The sequence below is a fragment of the Mycena indigotica genome (assembly GCF_014461135.1).
Source record: "Mycena indigotica strain 171206Taipei chromosome Unknown Mind.scaff0002, whole genome shotgun sequence".
Classification (NCBI taxonomy): domain Eukaryota; kingdom Fungi; phylum Basidiomycota; class Agaricomycetes; order Agaricales; family Mycenaceae; genus Mycena; species Mycena indigotica.
In genome coordinates, this window is record NW_023503001.1 from 5,797,430 (window position 1) to 5,818,167 (window position 20,738).

The 20,738-nt window shown below is 48.5% G+C and overlaps 3 protein-coding genes across 3 annotated transcripts; all 3 read right to left on the minus strand.

The window, feature by feature from the left end:
• Positions 1 to 827: 827 nt before the first annotated feature.
• Positions 828 to 2,308, minus strand: MIND_00283700 (FAD-binding-3 domain-containing protein; the record flags this gene model as incomplete). Its single annotated transcript, XM_037359705.1, has 6 exons — positions 828 to 1,315; positions 1,365 to 1,614; positions 1,663 to 1,860; positions 1,905 to 1,988; positions 2,035 to 2,160; positions 2,204 to 2,308. The coding sequence occupies 6 exons, from the start codon at positions 2,306 to 2,308 to the stop codon at positions 828 to 830; spliced, it is 1,251 nt and encodes a 416-aa protein (XP_037224800.1).
• Positions 2,309 to 9,606: 7,298 nt separating this feature from the next.
• Positions 9,607 to 11,132, minus strand: MIND_00283900 (FAD/NAD(P)-binding domain-containing protein; the record flags this gene model as incomplete). The annotated part of the gene is made up of 7 exons (XM_037359706.1): positions 9,607 to 9,701; positions 9,750 to 10,139; positions 10,189 to 10,438; positions 10,487 to 10,684; positions 10,729 to 10,812; positions 10,859 to 10,984; positions 11,028 to 11,132. 7 exons carry the CDS (start codon positions 11,130 to 11,132, stop codon positions 9,607 to 9,609), a joined length of 1,248 nt encoding a protein of 415 aa, XP_037224801.1.
• Positions 11,133 to 18,199: 7,067 nt separating this feature from the next.
• MIND_00284000 (FAD-binding-3 domain-containing protein) lies at positions 18,200 to 19,777 on the minus strand (the record flags this gene model as incomplete). The annotated part of the gene is made up of 7 exons (XM_037359707.1): positions 18,200 to 18,339; positions 18,395 to 18,784; positions 18,834 to 19,083; positions 19,132 to 19,329; positions 19,374 to 19,457; positions 19,504 to 19,629; positions 19,673 to 19,777. The coding sequence occupies 7 exons, from the start codon at positions 19,775 to 19,777 to the stop codon at positions 18,200 to 18,202; spliced, it is 1,293 nt and encodes a 430-aa protein (XP_037224802.1).
• Positions 19,778 to 20,738: the final 961 nt, after the last annotated feature.

The following is a 20,738-nucleotide window of genomic DNA, read 5'->3' on the forward strand; positions in this document are numbered from 1 at the left end:
TGTTTTTCTCCTTCCCCGCTTCCAATTGCTGTTAGACAAACTCAGAGCAATATAGCAGCACGCACCATAGAGTCGGCCATAGCTTTCCGCGAGCGGTAACTGCGCATATCACTGGTATATCGCGTCGACTTCTTCTATCGGGATTGATGAAGGGCGGTCTAACCAAGCAGCTTCGAACTTGGTAAGCAGCGACAGCTTGTGTGAATAACATGTAACTCGCTCCAAGTAGCACAAAGTATGCAGCTCAGACTGGCACTGGTGCGCTAGAGGGGGGAGATGCTGAGCCATTGGCTGCCGGTTGAGTGCCAGGCCGCCTCAAGGCTGCTTGCATTGGGGAGAGTAATTGTGGTTGGATGAGATACTTGGGAGAGGCCATTCTACCGAGGATAATCGGTTAATTGACGCATATGCGCTTTGCTGAAGCCTGAGAGTCTGGCTGAGACCGTTTTTCCATTTCTAATGATCTCTCTGTCAACATGCTACTCATTAGACATGCACAGAGCAAGGGCTAGCGCATTTACAATGATACCAGTTGACGATAGCAGTCACTGGCAAGACCTTGCTCGTTGCTGTCAACATTTTCGTTTGCTCGAGGTGGTTGATGTGACAGGATGTGACCAACGTCGGCAACTATTCCCTGTCAAACCATAGGATTCCAATCCTCGAGCTCTAGTCGACACAACTACTAGTACCACACGTATATTCTGGAAAAGCCTCCAGGGCTCTACATTTCGATCTATTTCGATTGACTCATCCTCGGGAAATCTTTTTCGAAAGCGGCGCACTACCGAACCTGGCCAGCTCCAAAATGCTTCGTGAAATATTCCTCACTTGTCTTCATCGTGTCGTAGTCCCACAAATACGCCCGGAAGTCCGAGTCTAGGAGCATAAATCAAAACCGCATCAGGGAACCGTCGCAACTTACTTTTCGTGAACTTGACGCGGTACTCCGGGTCTGCCTGGGCAACGGACTGCACATTGACAAACTCGCCGCGTTCTTTGCGCAGGTCTTGGAATGCGGCGAGTCGGGCGGGTACTTGGTCTGGAGTTGTGCCCGCGGGGAAGAGAACCCGCAGACAACCAGCTTCTTCAAGCGCCAACCCAGCCCCTTGTCCCAGCAGCGGCAGCGTCGCGTGAGCTGCATCACCGATGATGGCAGCCCGGCCCTTGATCCAAGTGGGGAGGAGCGGCAAGGCGCGAAGCTCCCATCGAAGAACGGGAGTCGCAAGAGGAAGGTCGAATAGATGGCGGAATTTCTCGTGGAACGTCGGGTATCTTGCCCAAATCTCTTCCTTGGTTGCAGGTTGCGCGATAGCTAAGTTTATCAGTGAAGAAACAAAAATAATAGATGAAAAAAACCTCACGTCTTTTGGTATCCCGCCCCTCGTGGCTATCGAACGCAACAAAGTTGATCAGCGTGCTGCCACGAACGCCGTAGACGATGTGCTCGGCGAGCTGAGAGCCTTCTTGTCGGATGGTATTCATATTCTTAAGAACCCAGTCGAATTCCGGGTGATCATTGATGTTGGATGCATCGAACATGCAGCGGTAACACGCCCATCCAGTCGGTTCTGCTTGGACCTCTTTCCCCAAGACGCTTGTCCGGACGATGGACTGGCGCAATTGTGAGAAGACGATGACTTAGTAAACACACACACTCACATGGATACCATCGGCCCCGATGACAAGATCTGAGGTCACCGTTTCACCGTTGGCAAGGGTGATAGTTGCAGCCTCTGGGTCACAACTGACGACTTTGTTACCGAAGTGCAATTTTGCAGGCGGCCCATCGGCAGCATCTTTCTCGGTAGCAAGTCGAAGAAGCTCGGCATGAAGGTCGCCGCGATGACATGAGAAATTCTGCCCGAGCGTCGATCACTAGAAAACGACAACAAACACCATACCTCGAGGCCCTCTTTTCTAAGGGAATCCCAGTTGCGCGTTGGGAATTTCTTGAACTTTGCTGTTTCGGCATTATGGATTGTCATCTACTGAGGTTATTGCGTGGCTCGAGAGACGGGAAGGGCAACTGACCCCATCGAAAATCCCGCCTTTCAGATTTTCTCGTTTGTAACCCAGAGATTTGAGCACACGGACGGCATTGCTTTGCATTCCAACTCCGGCGCCGATTTCTGTTTTGACTTCGAAGCTTTCGTATACCTTGTTTGCGTGAGTAAGGACTCAGGAATTCAATAACGCTCACGTTGATAACATGTCCACACTTTCTCAGCGCGGCTGCGACCGCCAGTCCACCGATACCAGCGCCAACGACGGTTACGTTCAAAGGTCTTGCTCCTGTGCCTGTCATAGAAAATAAGAGCTAGTTGGCCAGGTTGCCAGATGTTGGCGCGTCTTTATACGAGAATTCGAAGACGCGAGTCGGATGAGAGAGACCAAGGATGAGTGGTGCGTGCGGCGGAGGTGGACGTGGACGTGGACATGGAGGAGGAGGAGGAGGAGCTGGAGCCGGCGAAGGCAGACGCGGACGTGGACGTGGAGGCGAAGGTGTCCTTCGACGGCTTGGAGGTGGAGCTTCGGTCTTGGCGCCACGTCGCCGGATGACAAGTCCACGCGGTCACGTGTTTTTACTTTTAATTTGGACTTGCGCGATTTTATACATTTTGGCATGGTTTTGGCTGGAGTGAGTTTGAGATGTACCTGAAAACGCGTCAATTAAGCTTAACAAACGCGTGCTCCAGGAAGAGAACACCATTCTGCACTTTCTACAGTGCTGGGCCAGGGTTTCCCCTCCCGAAGGTAAGGGCAGTAGCGGCAACAAAAAAAAAAGTGATGGGGGGAATGACAGCTGGACACTCACTTCTGGAGGAAGAGCCAAAGTAGTCTCTGGTGTGCATATTGGGTGAACCAACACTGTGAGCTGAAGCCGCAACAGCCTGGGTCTGTTACAGTCAAGAGCAACATTTGGCCATGGGTCAACCAACAGTAGACAAAAGCTTTGGGGTAGTCAGACAAAGGCTAGACAGGCCAGGAAGCATTAGCACTCACCAATGGCCATAGTGACGACGAGGGAAAAGAGGAAGAGACAGAATATGTGTGACCACTTGGCGTCACCTCCTCTCGGAATATTTGATCGGACCTTGCACATTACGGCCTAGACTGTTTCATCTCAGTCGTGAGTTCAACTCCCGCATCTGCATTTTCTTGTCCTGGCAGAGAGTTATATATTATACTCTAGTTCTCAAGTCCATGCTTGCTGTGACTTCTGCAATGTTATGAAAAGTGGGTAAAATTGATATCTATGACAATTCTAAGTCAAAGTCTGGTGTTTGGAGTGGGATGAGATATCTGTTAGAATAGCAATTGTCAAGAATATGAAAAGTTGGTAAAAAATGAATTATTGATTATAGAACTGAGGTTTTGACTCTATATGTGAAGATCAATACCCAAATCAGGAGTGGCTGTGTTTTGATTAAGACGGCGGCATTACATGACATGTCCAACAAAGTCATGGTTTAGCTTGCGACCTTATCCTCTCCTATTATTGAAATTATAGTATAGGTCAATTCAGTGGAGATCTGAAATTGGTCACCAATAAAAAGTGGGTAAAAATGAATTCATATCCCAAAAGAGTAACTTTTGATCCAATGAGCAAGGTTTGGCTAGGAATACTTCCCAGAAAGGTAATTTTTGAAAAATAAAAAGTGTATAAAATCAATTGTCATTGGAAAATAGATCAAATCAAGATTTTGGCAAGGATCACTTTCCAGAATAGTAATTTTTAGAAAATAAAAAGTGTGTAAATTTGTTCATGCTGACAAATATAGCTCGATGTGCTAGTCAAATGCAGACTTGGCTATAAGTAAAAAGAATCAATTTCTTGATATGTAGAGCAGAATTTGGCTTAGGTTGCTTCAAATCAGAAGTGACTATGTTTTGATTGGGATGGCGGCATCACATGACATGTCCAACAAGGTCACAGTCTAGCTTCACAGCCTTATCCTCTCTTATTGTTGACATCATAATTCAGCTCAGATCTAGAATTGGTCAATGAAAAGTGGGTAAAAATCAATTCTCATCCAAAAATAGTAACTTTTAATCCAATGAGTCAGATTTGGTAATTTTTGGAAAATAAAAAGTGCATAAAGATCAATTCTCATCATAAAATAGATCAGATCAAGATTTCGGCTGGGATCACTTCCCAGAATAGTAATTTTCTCAAAACAAGAAGTGGGTAAATTTACTATGTGGCTGCTAGCCAATAAATAAAAGTAGGTGAAAATCAATTCCTTAACATTTCCTGATGAGCAGAACTACTTCCCAGAACGGTAATTTTTGGAAAAATAAAAAGTGCCCAAAAATCAATTCTCACCGCAAAATACATCAAATCAAGATTTTGGTTAGGATCACTTCCCAGAATGGTAAAGTAAAAAGTGTGTAAATTTGTTCAGGCTGACAAATATGGCTTCAAGTTCATGCGCTAACAGTAGGTCAAAAATCAATTTCTTGATATGATAAGCAGAATTTGGCTTGGGTTAGAAGCAGACTTGGCTATTAATAAAAAGTGGGTAGAATCAAATAAAGTTTTCAACTAGCCAAAAGTAGAATAAGCCCAATAAAAAGTAGGCAAAAATCAAATAAAAAAGTCTGTTGGTCAAAGTCTGAGGCTGGGAAATCTAAATTTACTCTCAAAACCGATTCATGGGTAAAAACAACTTATAAGGTTTTGTTCAGGCAGACAAATATGGCTTGATATGCTAGCCAAGCCAAAGGCAGACTTGGCTACAAATAAAAGTAGGTAAAAATCAATTCCTTGACATTTCTGGAACTGGCACTGGTAATTGTCAGCAAAAAGTGAGTAAAATCACATTTGCACTGCTGAAAGTAGACTTGGAGCCCAATAAAAATAGGTAAAAAATCAAATCAAATGGTTTGGTGGGGTGTAAGATGGAAGGTCGCAGGCTATTGCAAAATAAGAGGCAGCGTGCTAGGCATGTCAGACTACCTAGCTGCCTCTCATTATTAAAACAGCTTTCAGTGAATTTCCCTTCCCTTTAGTAGATCTCATATCGCTCCATCATAATATGCTGAGTCATAGCTAATGCATCATCCATTAGCTCCTTGTGAAGATTGACTTTTTAAGCGCAACTGCCTGGCCAAGGTGCAGCACAGCCAGTGCCTACTAGTAGCTAGGGACTTTTTAATACTTTTTATCCAGAAAATCATGTCCAGAGGTATTGTGCAAGGGTTTGAGGTCTGGAAAAACTGGAAATCAGGAAGTTTTTGGCCTGGTGATCGCAAATAGTGGCTATGCTATTTGCAATCAATGGGTCATGTGATCATCTGGCTCTGATTGAGTACCTTGGCAATGGGCTGGTTTATGGTCAATAGATAGACCAGTGATGTACTGCTGATAGGCATACAGAAAAGTTGTGACATTGTGCCAAAAAATTGTATAACAAAATATATTGCAGGAAAGAATTCATAATAAAAAAGTGGCAAGTCCCTCCATTTGCAACAACAAATAAGGGTTAAAGAAAAGACTATCAGTATCCAAAGGTAGTGCTGACTAAGCCAGATCAGACAGGTAACAAAGATGATAATTTTTCTCTCTAAATGTAGCCTGTAAATTCTCCAGTATAGGGGCTTGTTGATAGTAATGGTTCAGGTTTTCTACCAGAGGTCTAGTACCAATAAGTATATAGTATAGTCAGATATTGTAGCTCAGGTATCCTTAATTCACCAACCAGAAAGTGTATGGCAACACTATCAAAAGCTTTGTTTTTAAAAAAAAGTCTAAAGGAAATGATTAGATTCCCACAAAGTCGGCAGTCCATGACATTGACAGTTGGGCAGGTGTCAGAGGAAAAAGAAACGGAGAACACGGGCTCCGGCAGCCGGTCACGTGACTTTATCGCAGGCAAACGCCTGCAACCAAAAAGGGAAATTTTGAATTCCAATGCTGTTCCATAGCTAAAAGTGCTCCGATTTGGCTCAAATTTCAGGATGACGTGATTACGTAATCACTCTGTCGACCTAGACTTTCATTGGTAGGGAAAGTGGCCCCGAAATATGTGATCTTTTGAACCTGCGTTGTTTCGCTTATTCCTGGCATTCTGGGCCAGGCAATGGGCCGATCTCCTCCAGAGTCTCAGCATTTTGCGTGACAACATTTCCAATCCACTTCGCCGCTTCCGATTCCCCAATACTTCGCTTCCTCCGCCGAAATTTCATTTAACTCCCCCAAAGTTCTGTGTTTTCAACGGCAAAGTCGCACCATCTGAGCATGAAACATGCTGGGCATCACGGCAGATCACCCCTGATGTCATTCGCTTGAAGACTCGGGCGCTCCGCTGTCTGAGTATGTCGTATTTCCATTCCAACTCCCCACTTTTATTTCTCAAACTTTGGTGTATTGTAGCGCGTTCTGAGGTCTAGAATGTATCTAAACATGTAATAGTATCATCCTCCGTGTTGTCTTACTAGCTAGTCGCCCAATACATGCCTAGCAAGCTATCTAATTCCCACCAAACCGGAATCCACGCCATTTCCGGCAGTGGCGAGATCGCCCAGGTCCCGCTGTCAGTGATGCGCGTATCCGGTGGGCGATCGCTTTCACTCGCCTACGCCGAGCGCCGACGGGCACTGGGTATAAAACCCAGGCCCAATTCGACAGTCCCATCATTCCCTTCTTCTCCTCTCTCCCACCTTTCTCCTCCTCCAAGTCGACATCCTCCCTGTCCTGCCACTATGACTCGTCGTTGTCGGCAGGTGAGTTGCTGCTCCGCCTCATTTGGGCTATTGATTGACCAGTTCCAGCCCCGGCATCTTGATCCTCAGGCTCTTCCTGTCTTGCTGGCCAGCTCTGCCGCGCTCGGGATCCAGAGGCAACAACCGCGTCGAGTGGAATGATTGGTGAGTGCCGATGTTGCCGTTGTTGTGTCTGTGCTAAATGTTCCAGTTTGCAAATTCCGACATGCTTGCCGAATCTGAGGCTGGTGGCCGTTGCAGACAGCGCGTGAAAGGCAGCGTTAGTTGACATATCTCCGTCATTGGGGAGGCTAACCGCAAGTCCACCATCTTCATCCATCCACCACTCTCTTGCCGCGGCTGTCGTCGCCATCGAACTCGACGCTATTTCGATTGGGGTGGGTTGCGTTGAAGGCAGTAGGTTGATGGTGGTGGAGTTGGCGGGACGAGTGAGCACGTTGTCGCTGTCGTTGCTGGGCCGCAGGGGTGAGTATTCACTCAAAACTATAGACAATCCGATACTTACCTCATTCCAGCCAACTTATCTCGCGCTCACTGTTTCACCCCTCGCCCACGTCGTCACGATTGAAGTCGGCGCCATTTCAATTAGAGTCGGCCGCGTTGAAGTCTTGGGCTGGCCGTTGTCATCCATAGCCCCCAAGGTTGTTAAGACAGCGCGGAAGGAGTGAGCGCAGAGAGAAAGATTTGTAGGTCGCCTTGGTGAGTTGCTGGTCCGTGTTACGTGGGACATTGGCTGAGTAGTCCTAGCCCCTTGAGGACGTGTTGCTAAGGCCGACAAAGGGCGGTCTGCAAGTCGTGTTCGGCCAGAGAGACATTGTTGTTGGCGTAGGCGGCAGAGGTAGGTCGGGTTCATTCGTCGTCTTTGTCTTGCTCAGTGGTGTTGGCGCCAGCATCGAAGTCGACATAAAGCCTGAAGAACAGTTAGCGTGCGTGGTCCTATTGCACGTCGCTGCCACTGTCCTTGCACTGACTTGCCCAGTCTGCGCCGGCCTGCCGTCCGAGAAAGAAGGGATTCCGGCCTTTCTGCGCCAGCCGGTGTTTGTGACGGACAGGGAGCCGCTGTTTGTAGTTGCGCCAGACAGAAACGGTGAGTTTGTCCTGGGTTTGCTCGGCATCTTGCTCATTCGTCGCGTTGATCAGTTTGAGATTGTTGCCGCGGTCGGCCAGCGCGACCAGTTTGAAGTTGTCGACCGGGATAAAGGGCAGCGTTGCGGGAAGTCGTGGGTGAGTCGTTATACTGCTGTGCCGTCTCTGCGCTCATTTGCCCAGTTTGCGCCGACTTGCCGTTCGGAGGGAAGATGATGTCGGACTTGGGCGGATCCGCGTTGCCCGTCGTGGTAGCGGTTGGCAGGCCATGTAGAAACTGCGTTTTGAAGCAAGTTTTGAAGTCGATGCCATGCGCTAAGTCTGTGTTGCTGGGGACATCGCGGTTGAAAGTGCCAAGCCCAGGAGTATCGTTGTTTGTTGCCGTCTTGATGGTTGTGCCGAGGGTTTGTCGCCGCAGAGTCATGTGCTATCGCTCGTCGAGCAGAACGCGCCAAGTTGCAAGTGGTGGTCAAGGTTGGAGATCGACGCGTGATTGATCGGCGATTGGCGGGCCGTGTCACGCACGTGCACACTGACAACTTTGCGCATTCCTTCATGTGGCTCAAGCGGGAGTCGCATTCTGGTATAGATTTCAACTTCTATTGCTTCAATAGCTAACTATTTTGCCAGTGCAACTTTGCCAAAGTCCATGAGCTCGTTTTGCTGTCTTTGACTGCGTTGGTTTGGTTGGCACTGACTGTGGTGTTGGGAGCAGTGCTGTGGGTCGCGCGACGACTGGCCCGCGAAGACTGCATGCGCTGGCGGCTAGGTACCTTTGTTTCGTCTCTGTTAAGGCAGACCTAATGCTCAGTCTTCGTCTAGCTTTATGCAAGTCCATGCCGAGAGATTTACTTGGCGACAAGTGGCCGTGGTCAGTACTTGGACGCGGAAAAGGACGCTTTTACGAGAGAGGTACACTCTTGTTGTTCGTCTCGTGAGGAAGCTGATGTCGCTGTAGAGTGGACTGGAATTGCCTCGTTTAAAGGGCTTTTGTTGAAGTGGAGGTCTGCGAGATTGGGATGGCCGTTTGCCGAGTGCTGGGAACTGTACTCAGGTAAGCTCCTTGTTCCCGTTTTTTGTCCCATGATGCTAATATGACAGCACAGTTGTTGTCGATCTAATTAACTTCGACTTGCGTCGAGATTGACGCTGTGCGCGTGCAACAAGTTAGTCGCGGCCCATCCCAAAGTCCCCAACTCGATGCAACGACTTTCCCGCTGTTGCGGGTACGGCCAGGGTCACGGTCTCGGCCTGCCGAATGCTTGGGGTTCATTGGCGACGCGTTTGTACCTTCAGCATGCTGCTCTTTCCTCCTCCAAGTCCGTTCCGACATTGGTAATTCCGGGCTGCGCATAACAGCAGTCAATACCGCGCAACGACTGGTCCGTGCAACGGCTTGCATTTGCGAGCGCGACTTGAAGACGACGGTGAGTATATTGAATGCTGTTTCATAATGATACTAATGTTGCTCTTGCGGCTCAGTTCACGCGAGTCCTGACCGACACAAATGTCCCGCTCGACTTGTGATTAGTCCGGGGAGACAACCTTTAGAACTCGACAAGCATGTAGTTGCTTGCGCGCTAATTGAAGTGGTGGAAAAGGTAGAACTGGATGGTCTTGCTTGCAACCCCTGGAGCTTTACTGTCCTTTATGAGTAGTAAGCTTTCTGTGTTTGTTTCACAATGATACTCGTAGTTGAGGGCGTATTGCCTGTTTTATGGCTCAAGTCGGGGCTCGATGGTGGACGGGGCGGTGACCAGTCGTATTTTTCGCAGATAGCTTTACATGTCTCTACCGAACCTGGCCAGCTCCAAAATGCTTTGTGAAATACTCCTCGCTAGTTTTCATCGTGTCATAGTCCCATAGATACGCGCGGAAGTCGGAGTCTATGGTGCATAAATCAAAAACCGCATCAGGGAACCGTCGCAACTTACTTTTCGTGAACTTGACGCGGTACTCCGGGTCTGCCTGGGCAACGGACTGCACATTGACAAACTCGCCGCGTTCTTTGCGCAGGTCTTGGAATGCGGCGAGTCGGGCGGGTACTTGGTCTGGAGTTGTGCCCGCGGGGAAGAGAACCCGCAGACAACCAGCTTCTTCAAGCGCCAGCCCAGCCCCTTGTCCCAGCAGCGGCAGCGTCGCGTGAGCTGCATCGCCAATGATGGCAGCCCGGCCCTTGATCCAAGTGGGGAGGAGCGGCAAGGCGCGAAGCTCCCATCGAAGAACGGGAGTCGCAAGAGGAAGGTCGAATAGATGGCGGAATTTCTCGTGGAACGTCGGGTATCTTGCCCAAATCTCTTCCTTGGTTGCAGGTTGCGCGATAGCTAAGTTTATCAGTGAAGAAACAAAAATAATAGATGAAAAAAACCTCACGTCTTTTGGTATCCCGCCCCTCGTGGCTATCGAACGCAACAAAGTTGATCAGCGTGCTGCCACGAACGCCGTAGACGATGTGCTCGGCGAGCTGAGAGCCTTCTTGTCGGATGGTATTCATATTCTTAAGAACCCAGTCGAATTCCGGGTGATCATTGATGTTGGATGCATCGAACATGCAGCGGTAACACGCCCATCCAGTCGGTTCTGCTTGGACCTCTTTCCCCAAGACGCTTGTCCGGACGATGGACTGGCGCAATTGTGAGAAGACGATGACTTAGTAAACACACACACTCACATGGATACCATCGGCCCCGATGACAAGATCTGAGGTCACCGTTTCACCGTTGGCAAGGGTGATAGTTGCAGCCTCTGGGTCACAACTGACGACTTTGTTACCGAAGTGCAATTTTGCAGGCGGCCCATCGGCAGCATCTTTCTCGGTAGCAAGTCGAAGAAGCTCGGCATGAAGGTCGCCGCGATGACATGAGAAATTCTGCCCGAGCGTCGATCACTAGAAAACGACAACAAACACCATACCTCGAGGCCCTCTTTTCTAAGGGAATCCCAGTTGCGCGTTGGGAATTTCTTGAACTTTGCTGTTTCGGCATTATGGATTGTCATCTACTGAGGTTATTGCGTGGCTCGAGAGACGGGAAGGGCAACTGACCCCATCGAAAATCCCGCCTTTCAGATTTTCTCGTTTGTAACCCAGAGATTTGAGCACACGGACGGCATTGCTTTGCATTCCAACTCCGGCGCCGATTTCTGTTTTGACTTCGAAGCTTTCGTATACCTTGTTTGCGTGAGTAAGGACTCAGGAATTCAATAACGCTCACGTTGATAACATGTCCACACTTTCTCAGCGCGGCTGCGACCGCCAGTCCACCAATACCAGCGCCAACGACGGTTACGTTCAAAGGTCTTGCTCCTGTGCCTGTCATAGAAAAGAAGAGCTAGTTGGCCAGGTTGCCAGATGTTGGCGCGTCTTTATACGAGAATTCGAAGACGCGAGTCGGATCTGTGTCGTGAGAGAGACCAAGGATGAGTAGGAGTTCATTTGATAATATTTTCCTTTCTTCCCCAGATTACTGCTAAGGGCCAAATTATGCACGCAAAACTTCCTGTGAACGACGCTGCCCAATTTCACTGCTCTCTGGTCCAGATTTTGCGCTGGCGCTTGCTATATCTGTAAGGATAGTGGCCGCCGCGCCGGCGGCGACGCGCACTGGTCAACTTCTTTGGCGTCAACTTTTTTTTCCATCGGGACAAAGCAGGGTCTGGGTCTTGACTGAATTTTCGGCAGAGCATTCGTAGCCACACCGGCGGCATCGCACCAGCTGTGTCAGCGTCGCTCTTCTGCCGGAATCGACCAGGAATCGATGGAGGGTGGGGCAAAGCATGGTAACTAATAGATGGTCGCGGTCCGGTTGAGCGGTGGGTCACGTGCGTTACCCAGAAATGGCAGTTTTTTTATGAGAGTCCGACCCGCAACGGAACAGCCGGACTGATCGCATTGGTATCAAGAGTTCAGTGCGCCAAGGCTGAGGCTTAAGCGGATTCAAATTCTCTGATTACAAAATGCTACGAACAACTACAAGCTTACAAGGCTGAGGCTGCGAAAATGGCATGGTAGCCCTCCGCTAGACAGGGAATGAATTAGCTATCTTTTGAGAGTTGTTTGAGAGAGTGGTCCTCACCCTGTTGACGCATCTGATGCACTCTTGAAATGCTACTTATGAACAATCTTACAAGTCTGAGGCTGCGAAAATGGCATGGTAGCCCTCCGCTAGACAGGGAATAAATTAGCTATCTCGTCCGCAGTCCAGTCGAAACCCGGCTCGGGGACGCCAACAACGATAGCATGCAGTGCATGCGGCGGAGGAGCCGGCATAGACGTGGACGCGCAGGCGCAGATCCGGCGCAGCTTCGGCCTTGGCGCCACGTCGACAAGTCCACGCGGTCACGTGCGTCGCGTTTAATTTTGGACTTGCGCGATTTTACACATTTTGACATGGTTTTGGCTGGAGTAAATGTGAGATGTACCTGAAAACACGTCAATTAAGCTTAACAAACGCGTCCGCCGGGTACCCATGCCCATTCCAGAGTTTCTTCAACTCTGGGCCAGGGTCTCCCCTCCCGAAGGTAGACGCAGCAACGGCAACAAAAAAAAAAAGGGTGATGGGACTCACCATAGCCAATTGGTACCACCTGCGACAGTGCTTCCTGGTTGTCAGACAACAGCTGCGGTAGCAGAGGCAGCAGCCCTTACAGCGACTCGGACACTGTGCTGGAAGAGTCATGTCAACCAACACAGCGCTGAAGCACCTAAGGCCTTGGAATGATCAGACAACAGCTGCAACACAGGGAAAGCAAGCAATAGCACTCACCACCAACATAGTAGTGACCAGGACAACCACAACGACGAGGGAAAAGAGGAAGAGAGAAAATATGTGTGACCACTTGGCGTCACCTCTCTCGGAATATTTGATCAGACCTGGTTCTCTTATGTTATGGCCGAGAGTCTAGACTGTTTCATCTCAGTCGTGAGTTCAACTCCAGTAGCTCTCCGATGGAGGCAGAAAGTTCAACTTTCCTGATTAGTGATCTAGGCAAATAAATATTCTAAGCTTTGCAGTGGGGGGGTCTGGTTTGAAGAGATTATTGGAACTGTTATATAATCCTTCCAGAAATGGTAATTCCATGCCTGATGTGACTTTCGTGATTCTGAAAAGTAAGTAAAAATAATGTTTGTGGCAGTTAGGTCACAGGACTAGAATGGCAATTGTCAGGAATATAAAAAAGTGGGTAAAAATGATATCTTGCTTGCCAATCCAAAGCTTTATCTCAGATATAACACAGCCACTCCCAATTAAACTAGTGGTCTGTGTTTTGATTAACATTATTAAGATGTTGGCATCACATGATATATCTAGTAAAGTCACATGTTGGCTCTCTACTTGGAGTCTTAGACTTTCTCTCATTAGTGAAGTCATTCAATTGTTTGATAAAAAGTGGGTAAAAATCAATTCTCATCCCAAAATAAGTGGGATTTGGCTAGAATCACTTCCCAGAATGGCTATTTTCGGAAAAACAAAAAGTGGGTAAAAATCATTTCTTAACTAGTATAGTAAGTGATTTAGCTGGGATTACTTCCCAGAATGGTAGTTTCGGGAAAAATAATAAGTGGGTAAAAATCATTTCTTAACTAGTATAGTAAGTGATTTGGCTGAGATCTTCCAGAATGGTAATTTCGGAAAAATAAAAAGTTGGCAAAAAATCTTGTCCAGGCTGACAAATATGACTTTATGTTCTAGCCAAATGGTTAAGTAGGTCAAAACCAATTCCTTTACATTGCTACACCTGTCATGTTTGTGTGGAACATTATCAAATGGAAAAATAAAAAAGTAGGTAAAAATGAATTTGGACTGAAAGAAGATATTATAGCAGTCTGTCAGCTCAATATAATAGTTACTAGGTCACAATAAAAAGTATATAAAAATGCAATAAAAGATTAAATTCAATATTTCTGCCAATACCTGCTTGCTAGCCATGTTCAACTCAATATACAGATGGCAGAGAGGAAAACAAAAAGTGGGTAAAAACAGTTTTTACAGTATTCAAAGTGGAATCAAGTTATTCTACTATAAACATAAATCTACTGAGACTAGAAAGTACAAAAATAGAAAGTAAGTGAAAATGAATTAAAATTATTCTGTAATAACAGTTGGCAGAAATCATGGCAGCTCATTCTGATGCCATCACAGGCAAGACCAAACACCTGTTCGATTTATTAGAATTGATTGTCAACTTTGACAATAATAAAAAGTAGGTAAAAATGCAATAGAAAATCATTTAGCTCAGCAGCAATGAGTAGACATGTTTGATGACTACAGAAAAAAAATCATTTGTAGCCTACAAAAAGTTCAATTTATTACTTAGAATATTTAAATATCAGTCATAGAGAAGGAAAAACAAAAGGATGTTATACACAGGTTTAAGGAGTATGATAACATACATATCAGAGATATGAAGGATTTTAAAACAAGCACTATATACTAGCAAAAGCATGAGTTTTTCTTACAACATCAATTTCATTATAACTCGAAATTTCTAGGTCAGATCCTATCAGGCAAGTGTCAGATCAAAGATTACATGTACTACTTCCTCTGATTCCATTTTCTCGGTCAGGGCTCTCACCCTCGGCTAGAATGGCTGTAGAAATGTTTTGAAAGATATATCTTAAATATCTTCCTTATTGCTGAACACTCACCTGTGTAGCTTGGTCACACAAGTCCTCTGATGCTATACAATGTGCTGTGTGATTTTCAGGACTGTACTCCCAGGCATTGGTGCTCTGGACCTTGCACAAGCTTTGACACAGCTCATCAGATTGTCCTTGATCTGACATTGGTGGCTATGCTAATGTCAGTTCTCACGTTTTTGAATTCTGCTCTCCCGCTTCTCCTGGTAGACCATTCACTTCTAAGAGGTGAAGAACTATAATGGCTTTCATATTCACAAAGAATCTCGGTGTGATGTACACTAGTACCCCCAAAAATCTTGGGATTATTCAAAAAGTGCTCAATACCAGAACTGTTCTAGAAGGGTGGCAGGAGGGGACTATTTGCAGGTGTTCCTGGATATCCTTTCCATATAGAAGTTGAATAACATGTCTAAGAATATGTCTAATAGTCAAAATAATGGCAATAACAATTAGTAGGAAATATTGGATTGGACTGTGAGTATTCATATGCAACAGTGCCTACCAGGAGCAGTCACGTGACTAGCTGATAGGCTGGAAATGGCAATATAGGATTGAGCAATTTGAGTTCTGCCAGAGTTTTACTCAAGTTTTACTTATAGGAGAAGCTAATAAATTTAGTGATGAGGAGCCAAAGTAGATTGAAAATGAAGTGCTGGGCTGTGGTCACGTGACTGCATCACCTACGACCCAAAATGGAAATTTTGGACTTGTGTGAATCCAGGTTTTCCTGAAATAGTTCAAAGACAACTAGGATTTTGCGAGATTTTCAAGTTGAATGACACCCAGGGCACAATTCACAGTGAAAGCCCAAGTTAGAGTCTTAAAACTGGGTTGCGGCGGGCGGTCACGTGACCTTATCGCATGCTACCGCTGGCAACCTAAAATGGAAATTTAAGATGTGCCCCGCGTTCTATAGCTAAAAATGCTCCGATTCGGCTGAAAATCGAGGATTACGTGCTTACGTAAGCCTTCTGTCGAACAATACTTTCAGCTGAAGCAACAGGAAGCACCAAATATATGATATTTTCGAGGTATGTTGTTGGTACAATTCCTGGAATTCTGAGCCAAGGAGTCGGCCGATTACCTTCGGACTTGGAGCCTGGAACGTGATTGCGCGTATCAGGGAGCTGGTCATCTCCGATCCTCCGGAGAGCGGTCTAGTCCCTGGTAATTTCATTCACCTCGCAGAATTCCCCCGTTTTCAACGGGGAACTTGCGTGGTTTGAGCATTGAACGGCCTGGGCATGACGGCACCATCATCCCATGTGTCACTCGCTTGCAGCTTGGGCGCTCCGCTGTCTGGGTATGTCGTATTTCTAGTCCCACTCCCCACTTGTATTTCGCAAACTTTGGTGTCTTGCAGCGTGTTTTAAGATCCAGAATGCATCAGAACATGCAGTAGTATGATAATAGATGTTCTTATACAAGCTATACATGGCTGGAAAGTTATCTAAATCCCACCAAACCGGAATCCATGCCATTTCCGGCAGTGGCGAGATCGCCCAGGTCCGCTGTCAGCCATGCCAAGTGATTCCTGACATATCGTAAATCACTTCCGCCGAGCGCCGACGGGCACTGGGTATAAAACCCAGGTCCAAATCGCCTAACCCATCATTCCTCTTCCTTCTCTTTCCCTTTCTCCCACTTCTCTCCCATCTCTGGCCTCCCTCGTCATCGTCGCCAATGTCGTGCTCGTCAGTGCTGTCCTCGACGAAGACCCTCGGCTATTGCGTTGCATAGGTAAGTTTTCTGCCTCATCGTTGGAGGGTGCTTACCATGAGTGTGGTGACCTCGCGCTCGGCCTACGATTTCGAACATCTTGATCGCTGTTGGGACTCTTGCAAGTTGCCGCTCCGGGTTACGTGGGGTGTTGACTGACCGGCCTGCCCGCGGCATTGGAGTCGCGTTAGTTGAACAGGCTCACAAAGGTCAGTCGGCATCTTGATCCTCTTCTCGTCTCGCTGATGAATCCCGCTGGCCAGCTCAGCCGCGCTCGGGATCCAGGGGCGACAACGTACTTCGCGTCGAGCAGGTGGAGTAATTGGTGAGTGCCGTTGTTGTGTCTGTGCTGGATTTCCCAGTTTGCGCCAAGTTGCGCAAATTGCCGAATCCAAGGCTGGTGGTCGTTGCAGACAGCGCGTCCATTATTGGGGAGGTTCTTGCTGCGGCTGTCATCGCCATCGAACTCAGCACTATTTCGATCGCGTTGAGGGCAGTCCGTTGATGGTGGTGGAGTTGGCGGGAAGAGCGAGCACACTGTCGGTGTCATTGCCGGGCAAGGGTATCGGGCCGCGGGAGCTTGTCCTTGGTGAGTATCAACTCAAATCTGTAGACAAACCAATGCTTACCTCGTTCCAGCCAATCTGGTGCTCATGGTCTCCATTACTTTCCCCTCGCCCACATTGGAGTCGTCGCCATTTCGATTGGGTCGGCCACATTGTTAAGAGCGCGCGGAATGAGTGAGCACAAGGGGAAGGATTTGAGCCGCGTTGTTGAGGCCGACAAAGCCTCTATCGTCAACTTGATTATCGGCAAGGCCGGCGTTGCGACGGGCAGCAAAGGTGCGTCGGTTTATTATCCTCGGCATCTTGTTCATTCATCGCGTTGGTCAGTTTGGGCGTTATTGCCGCGGTCTTCAAGTCGTAGTCAGCCAGAGAGAGATTGGACGGCAGAGGGTAAGCCGGCTTTACTGGTCGTCGTCGTCTTGCCAAGTCGCGTTGTCGCCAGCATTGTTGACAAAAAGCTTTTGGTGGTGAACCTTGAGTGTGAGGCTGTCGGAACGCCTTCGGCGCAACAAAGGCAGCATTGCAGGCGAGTTGTGACGTTGCTGTCGCTGACCTTGCGCTCACTTGCCCAGTCTGCGCCGACCTGCCGTCTGCTTCCGGTCCGTGGGGGTTGTCGCAACCCGCAATTCAAGTTGGCGCGTTGGCTGGGAGAACGACATGGGCGGTCGGCGCGTGTGACCAGTTTGAAGTTGTCGACGGGGTCTTTGGCAGCGTTGCGGGAAGCTATGGGAGTTTCCGCCGAGTTGCCGTTCGGAGGTCGGACGTGGGGGTACATCCGGGTCCCACGTGTGGTGGTGGTTGGCAAGGCCATGTAGATTTTGAAGTGGATGCCGCGCGGCCGCGTTTTGCTGGGGACATCGCTGTTGAAAGTACCAAGAGGAGTCACAGCAGGGTAGAGTTACTGGTTGTTGCTGTCTTGATGCTCGTGCCAAGGGTATGTCTCCGCAGAGCCATGTGCTATCGCTCGTCGTTGGTCCCAAGCAGAACACAGTTGTAAGTGGTGGTCAAGGTTGGAGATCGACGCGTGATCGATCGGCGATTGGCGGGCCGTGTCACGCACGTGCACGCTGAAAACTTTGCGCATTCCTTCAAGCGGGAGTCGCGTTCTGGTATATATTTCATCTTCTATTGCTTCAATAGCTAACTATTTTGGCAGCGCAACCAACTCTACTGTAGTCCGTGAGCTCGTTTTGCTGTCTGTGACTCTGTTGGTTGGCACTGACTGTGGTTTTGGGAGCAGTGCTATGGGTCGCGCGACGACTGGCTCACAAAACGGCTTATGACTGCATGCACTGGCAGCTAGGTACCTCTGTTTCGTCTCTGTTAAGGCAGAGCTAATGCTCCACACAGTCTTTGTCCCTTTCAGCTTCTCGCAAGAGTCGCTGGAAGCTTGGTGACAAGTGGCCAAACTAGTCTTGCGTGGTGACGCTGACATACCTTGCGCGAGAAAAGGACGTGTTTACGAGAGAGTTGCCTTGGTTGGAGGGCTTTTGTTGAAGTGGAGGGATGCGAGAAGAGATTCAAGTTGGAATGGCCGTTTGCGAGCACTAGGAACTGGACCCGGGTAAGCTCTTTTTGCGCGTTGTTCGTCCCATGATGCTAATAAAACAGTTGTTTGTCGATCTAATCAACTTGATTCTGTGCGCGTGCTTACTTTTCGTGAACTTGACGCGGTACTCCGGGTCTGCCTGGGCAACGGACTGCACATTGACAAACTCCCCGCGTTCTTTGCGCAGGTCTTGGAATGCGGCGAGTCGGGCGGGTACTTGGTCTGGAGTTGTGCCCGCGGGGAAGAGAACCCGCAGACAACCAGCTTCTTCAAGCGCCAGCCCAGCCCCTTGTCCCAGCAGCGGCAGCGTCGCGTGAGCCGCATCACCGATGATGGCAGCCCGGCCCTTGATCCAAGTGGGGAGGAGCGGCAAGGCGCGAAGCTCCCATCGAAGAACGGGAGTCGCAAGAGGAAGGTCGAATAGATGGCGGAATTTCTCGTGGAACGTCGGGTATCTTGCCCAAATCTCTTCCTTGGTTGCAGGTTGCGCGATAGCTAAGTTTATCAGTGAAGAAACAAAAATAATAGATGAAAAAAACCTCACGTCTTTTGGTATCCCGCCCCTCGTGGCTATCGAACGCAACAAAGTTGATCAGCGTGCTGCCACGAACGCCGTAGACGATGTGCTCGGCGAGCTGAGAGCCTTCTTGTCGGATGGTATTCATATTCTTAAGAACCCAGTCGAATTCCGGGTGATCATTGATGTTGGATGCATCGAACATGCAGCGGTAACACGCCCATCCAGTCGGTTCTGCTTGGACCTCTTTCCCCAAGACGCTTGTCCGGACGATGGACTGGCGCAATTGTGAGAAGACGATGACTTAGTAAACACACACACTCACATGGATACCATCGGCCCCGATGACAAGATCTGAGGTCACCGTTTCACCGTTGGCAAGGGTGATAGTTGCAGCCTCTGGGTCACAACTGACGACTTTGTTACCGAAGTGCAATTTTGCAGGCGGCCCATCGGCAGCATCTTTCTCGGTAGCAAGTCGAAGAAGCTCGGCATGAAGGTCGCCGCGATGACATGAGAAATTCTGCCCGAGCGTCGATCACTAGAAAACGACAACAAACACCATACCTCGAGGCCCTCTTTTCTAAGGGAATCCCAGTTGCGCGTTGGGAATTTCTTGAACTTTGCTGTTTCGGCATTATGGATTGTCATCTACTGAGGTTATTGCGTGGCTCGAGAGACGGGAAGGGCAACTGACCCCATCGAAAATCCCGCCTTTCAGATTTTCTCGTTTGTAACCCAGAGATTTGAGCACACGGACGGCATTGCTTTGCATTCCAACTCCGGCGCCGATTTCTGTTTTGACTTCGAAGCTTTCGTATACCTTGTTTGCGTGAGTAAGGACTCAGGAATTCAATAACGCTCACGTTGATAACATGTCCACACTTTCTCAGCGCGGCTGCGACCGCCAGTCCACCAATACCAGCGCCAACGACGGTTACGTTCAAAGGTCTTGCTCCTGTGCCTGTCATAGAAAAGAAGAGCTAGTTGGCCAGGTTGCCAGATGTTGGCGCGTCTTTATACGAGAATTCGAAGACGCGAGTCGGATCTGTGTCGTGAGAGAGACCAAGGATGAGTAGGAGTTCATTTGATAATATTTTCCTTTCTTCCCCAGATTACTGCTAAGGGCCAAATTATGCACGCAAAACTTCCTGTGAACGACGCTGCCCAATTTCACTGCTCTCTGGTCCAGATTTTGCGCTGGCGCTTGCTATATCTGTAAGGATAGTGGCCGCCGCGCCGGCGGCGACGCGCACTGGTCAACTTCTTTGGCGTCAACTTTTTTTTCCATCGGGACAAAGCAGGGTCTGGGTCTTGACTGAATTTTCGGCAGAGCATTCGTAGCCACACCGGCGGCATCGCACCAGCTGTGTCAGCGTCGCTCTTCTGCCGGAATCGACCAGGAATCGATGGAGGGTGGGGCAAAGCATGGTAACTAATAGATGGTCGCGGTCCGGTTGAGCGGTGGGTCACGTGCGTTACCCAGAAATGGCAGTTTTTTTATGAGAGTCCGACCCGCAACGGAACAGCCGGACTGATCGCATTGGTATCAAGAGTTCAGTGCGCCAAGGCTGAGGCTTAAGCGGATTCAAATTCTCTGATTACAAAATGCTACGAACAACTACAAGCTTACAAGGCTGAGGCTGCGAAAATGGCATGGTAGCCCTCCGCTAGACAGGGAATGAATTAGCTATCTTTTGAGAGTTGTTTGAGAGAGTGGTCCTCACCCTGTTGACGCATCTGATGCACTCTTGAAATGCTACTTATGAACAATCTTACAAGTCTGAGGCTGCGAAAATGGCATGGTAGCCCTCCGCTAGACAGGGAATAAATTAGCTATCTCGTCCGCAGTCCAGTCGAAACCCGGCTCGGGGGACGCCAACAACGATAGCATGCAGTGCATGCGGCGGAGGAGCCGGCATAGACGTGGAC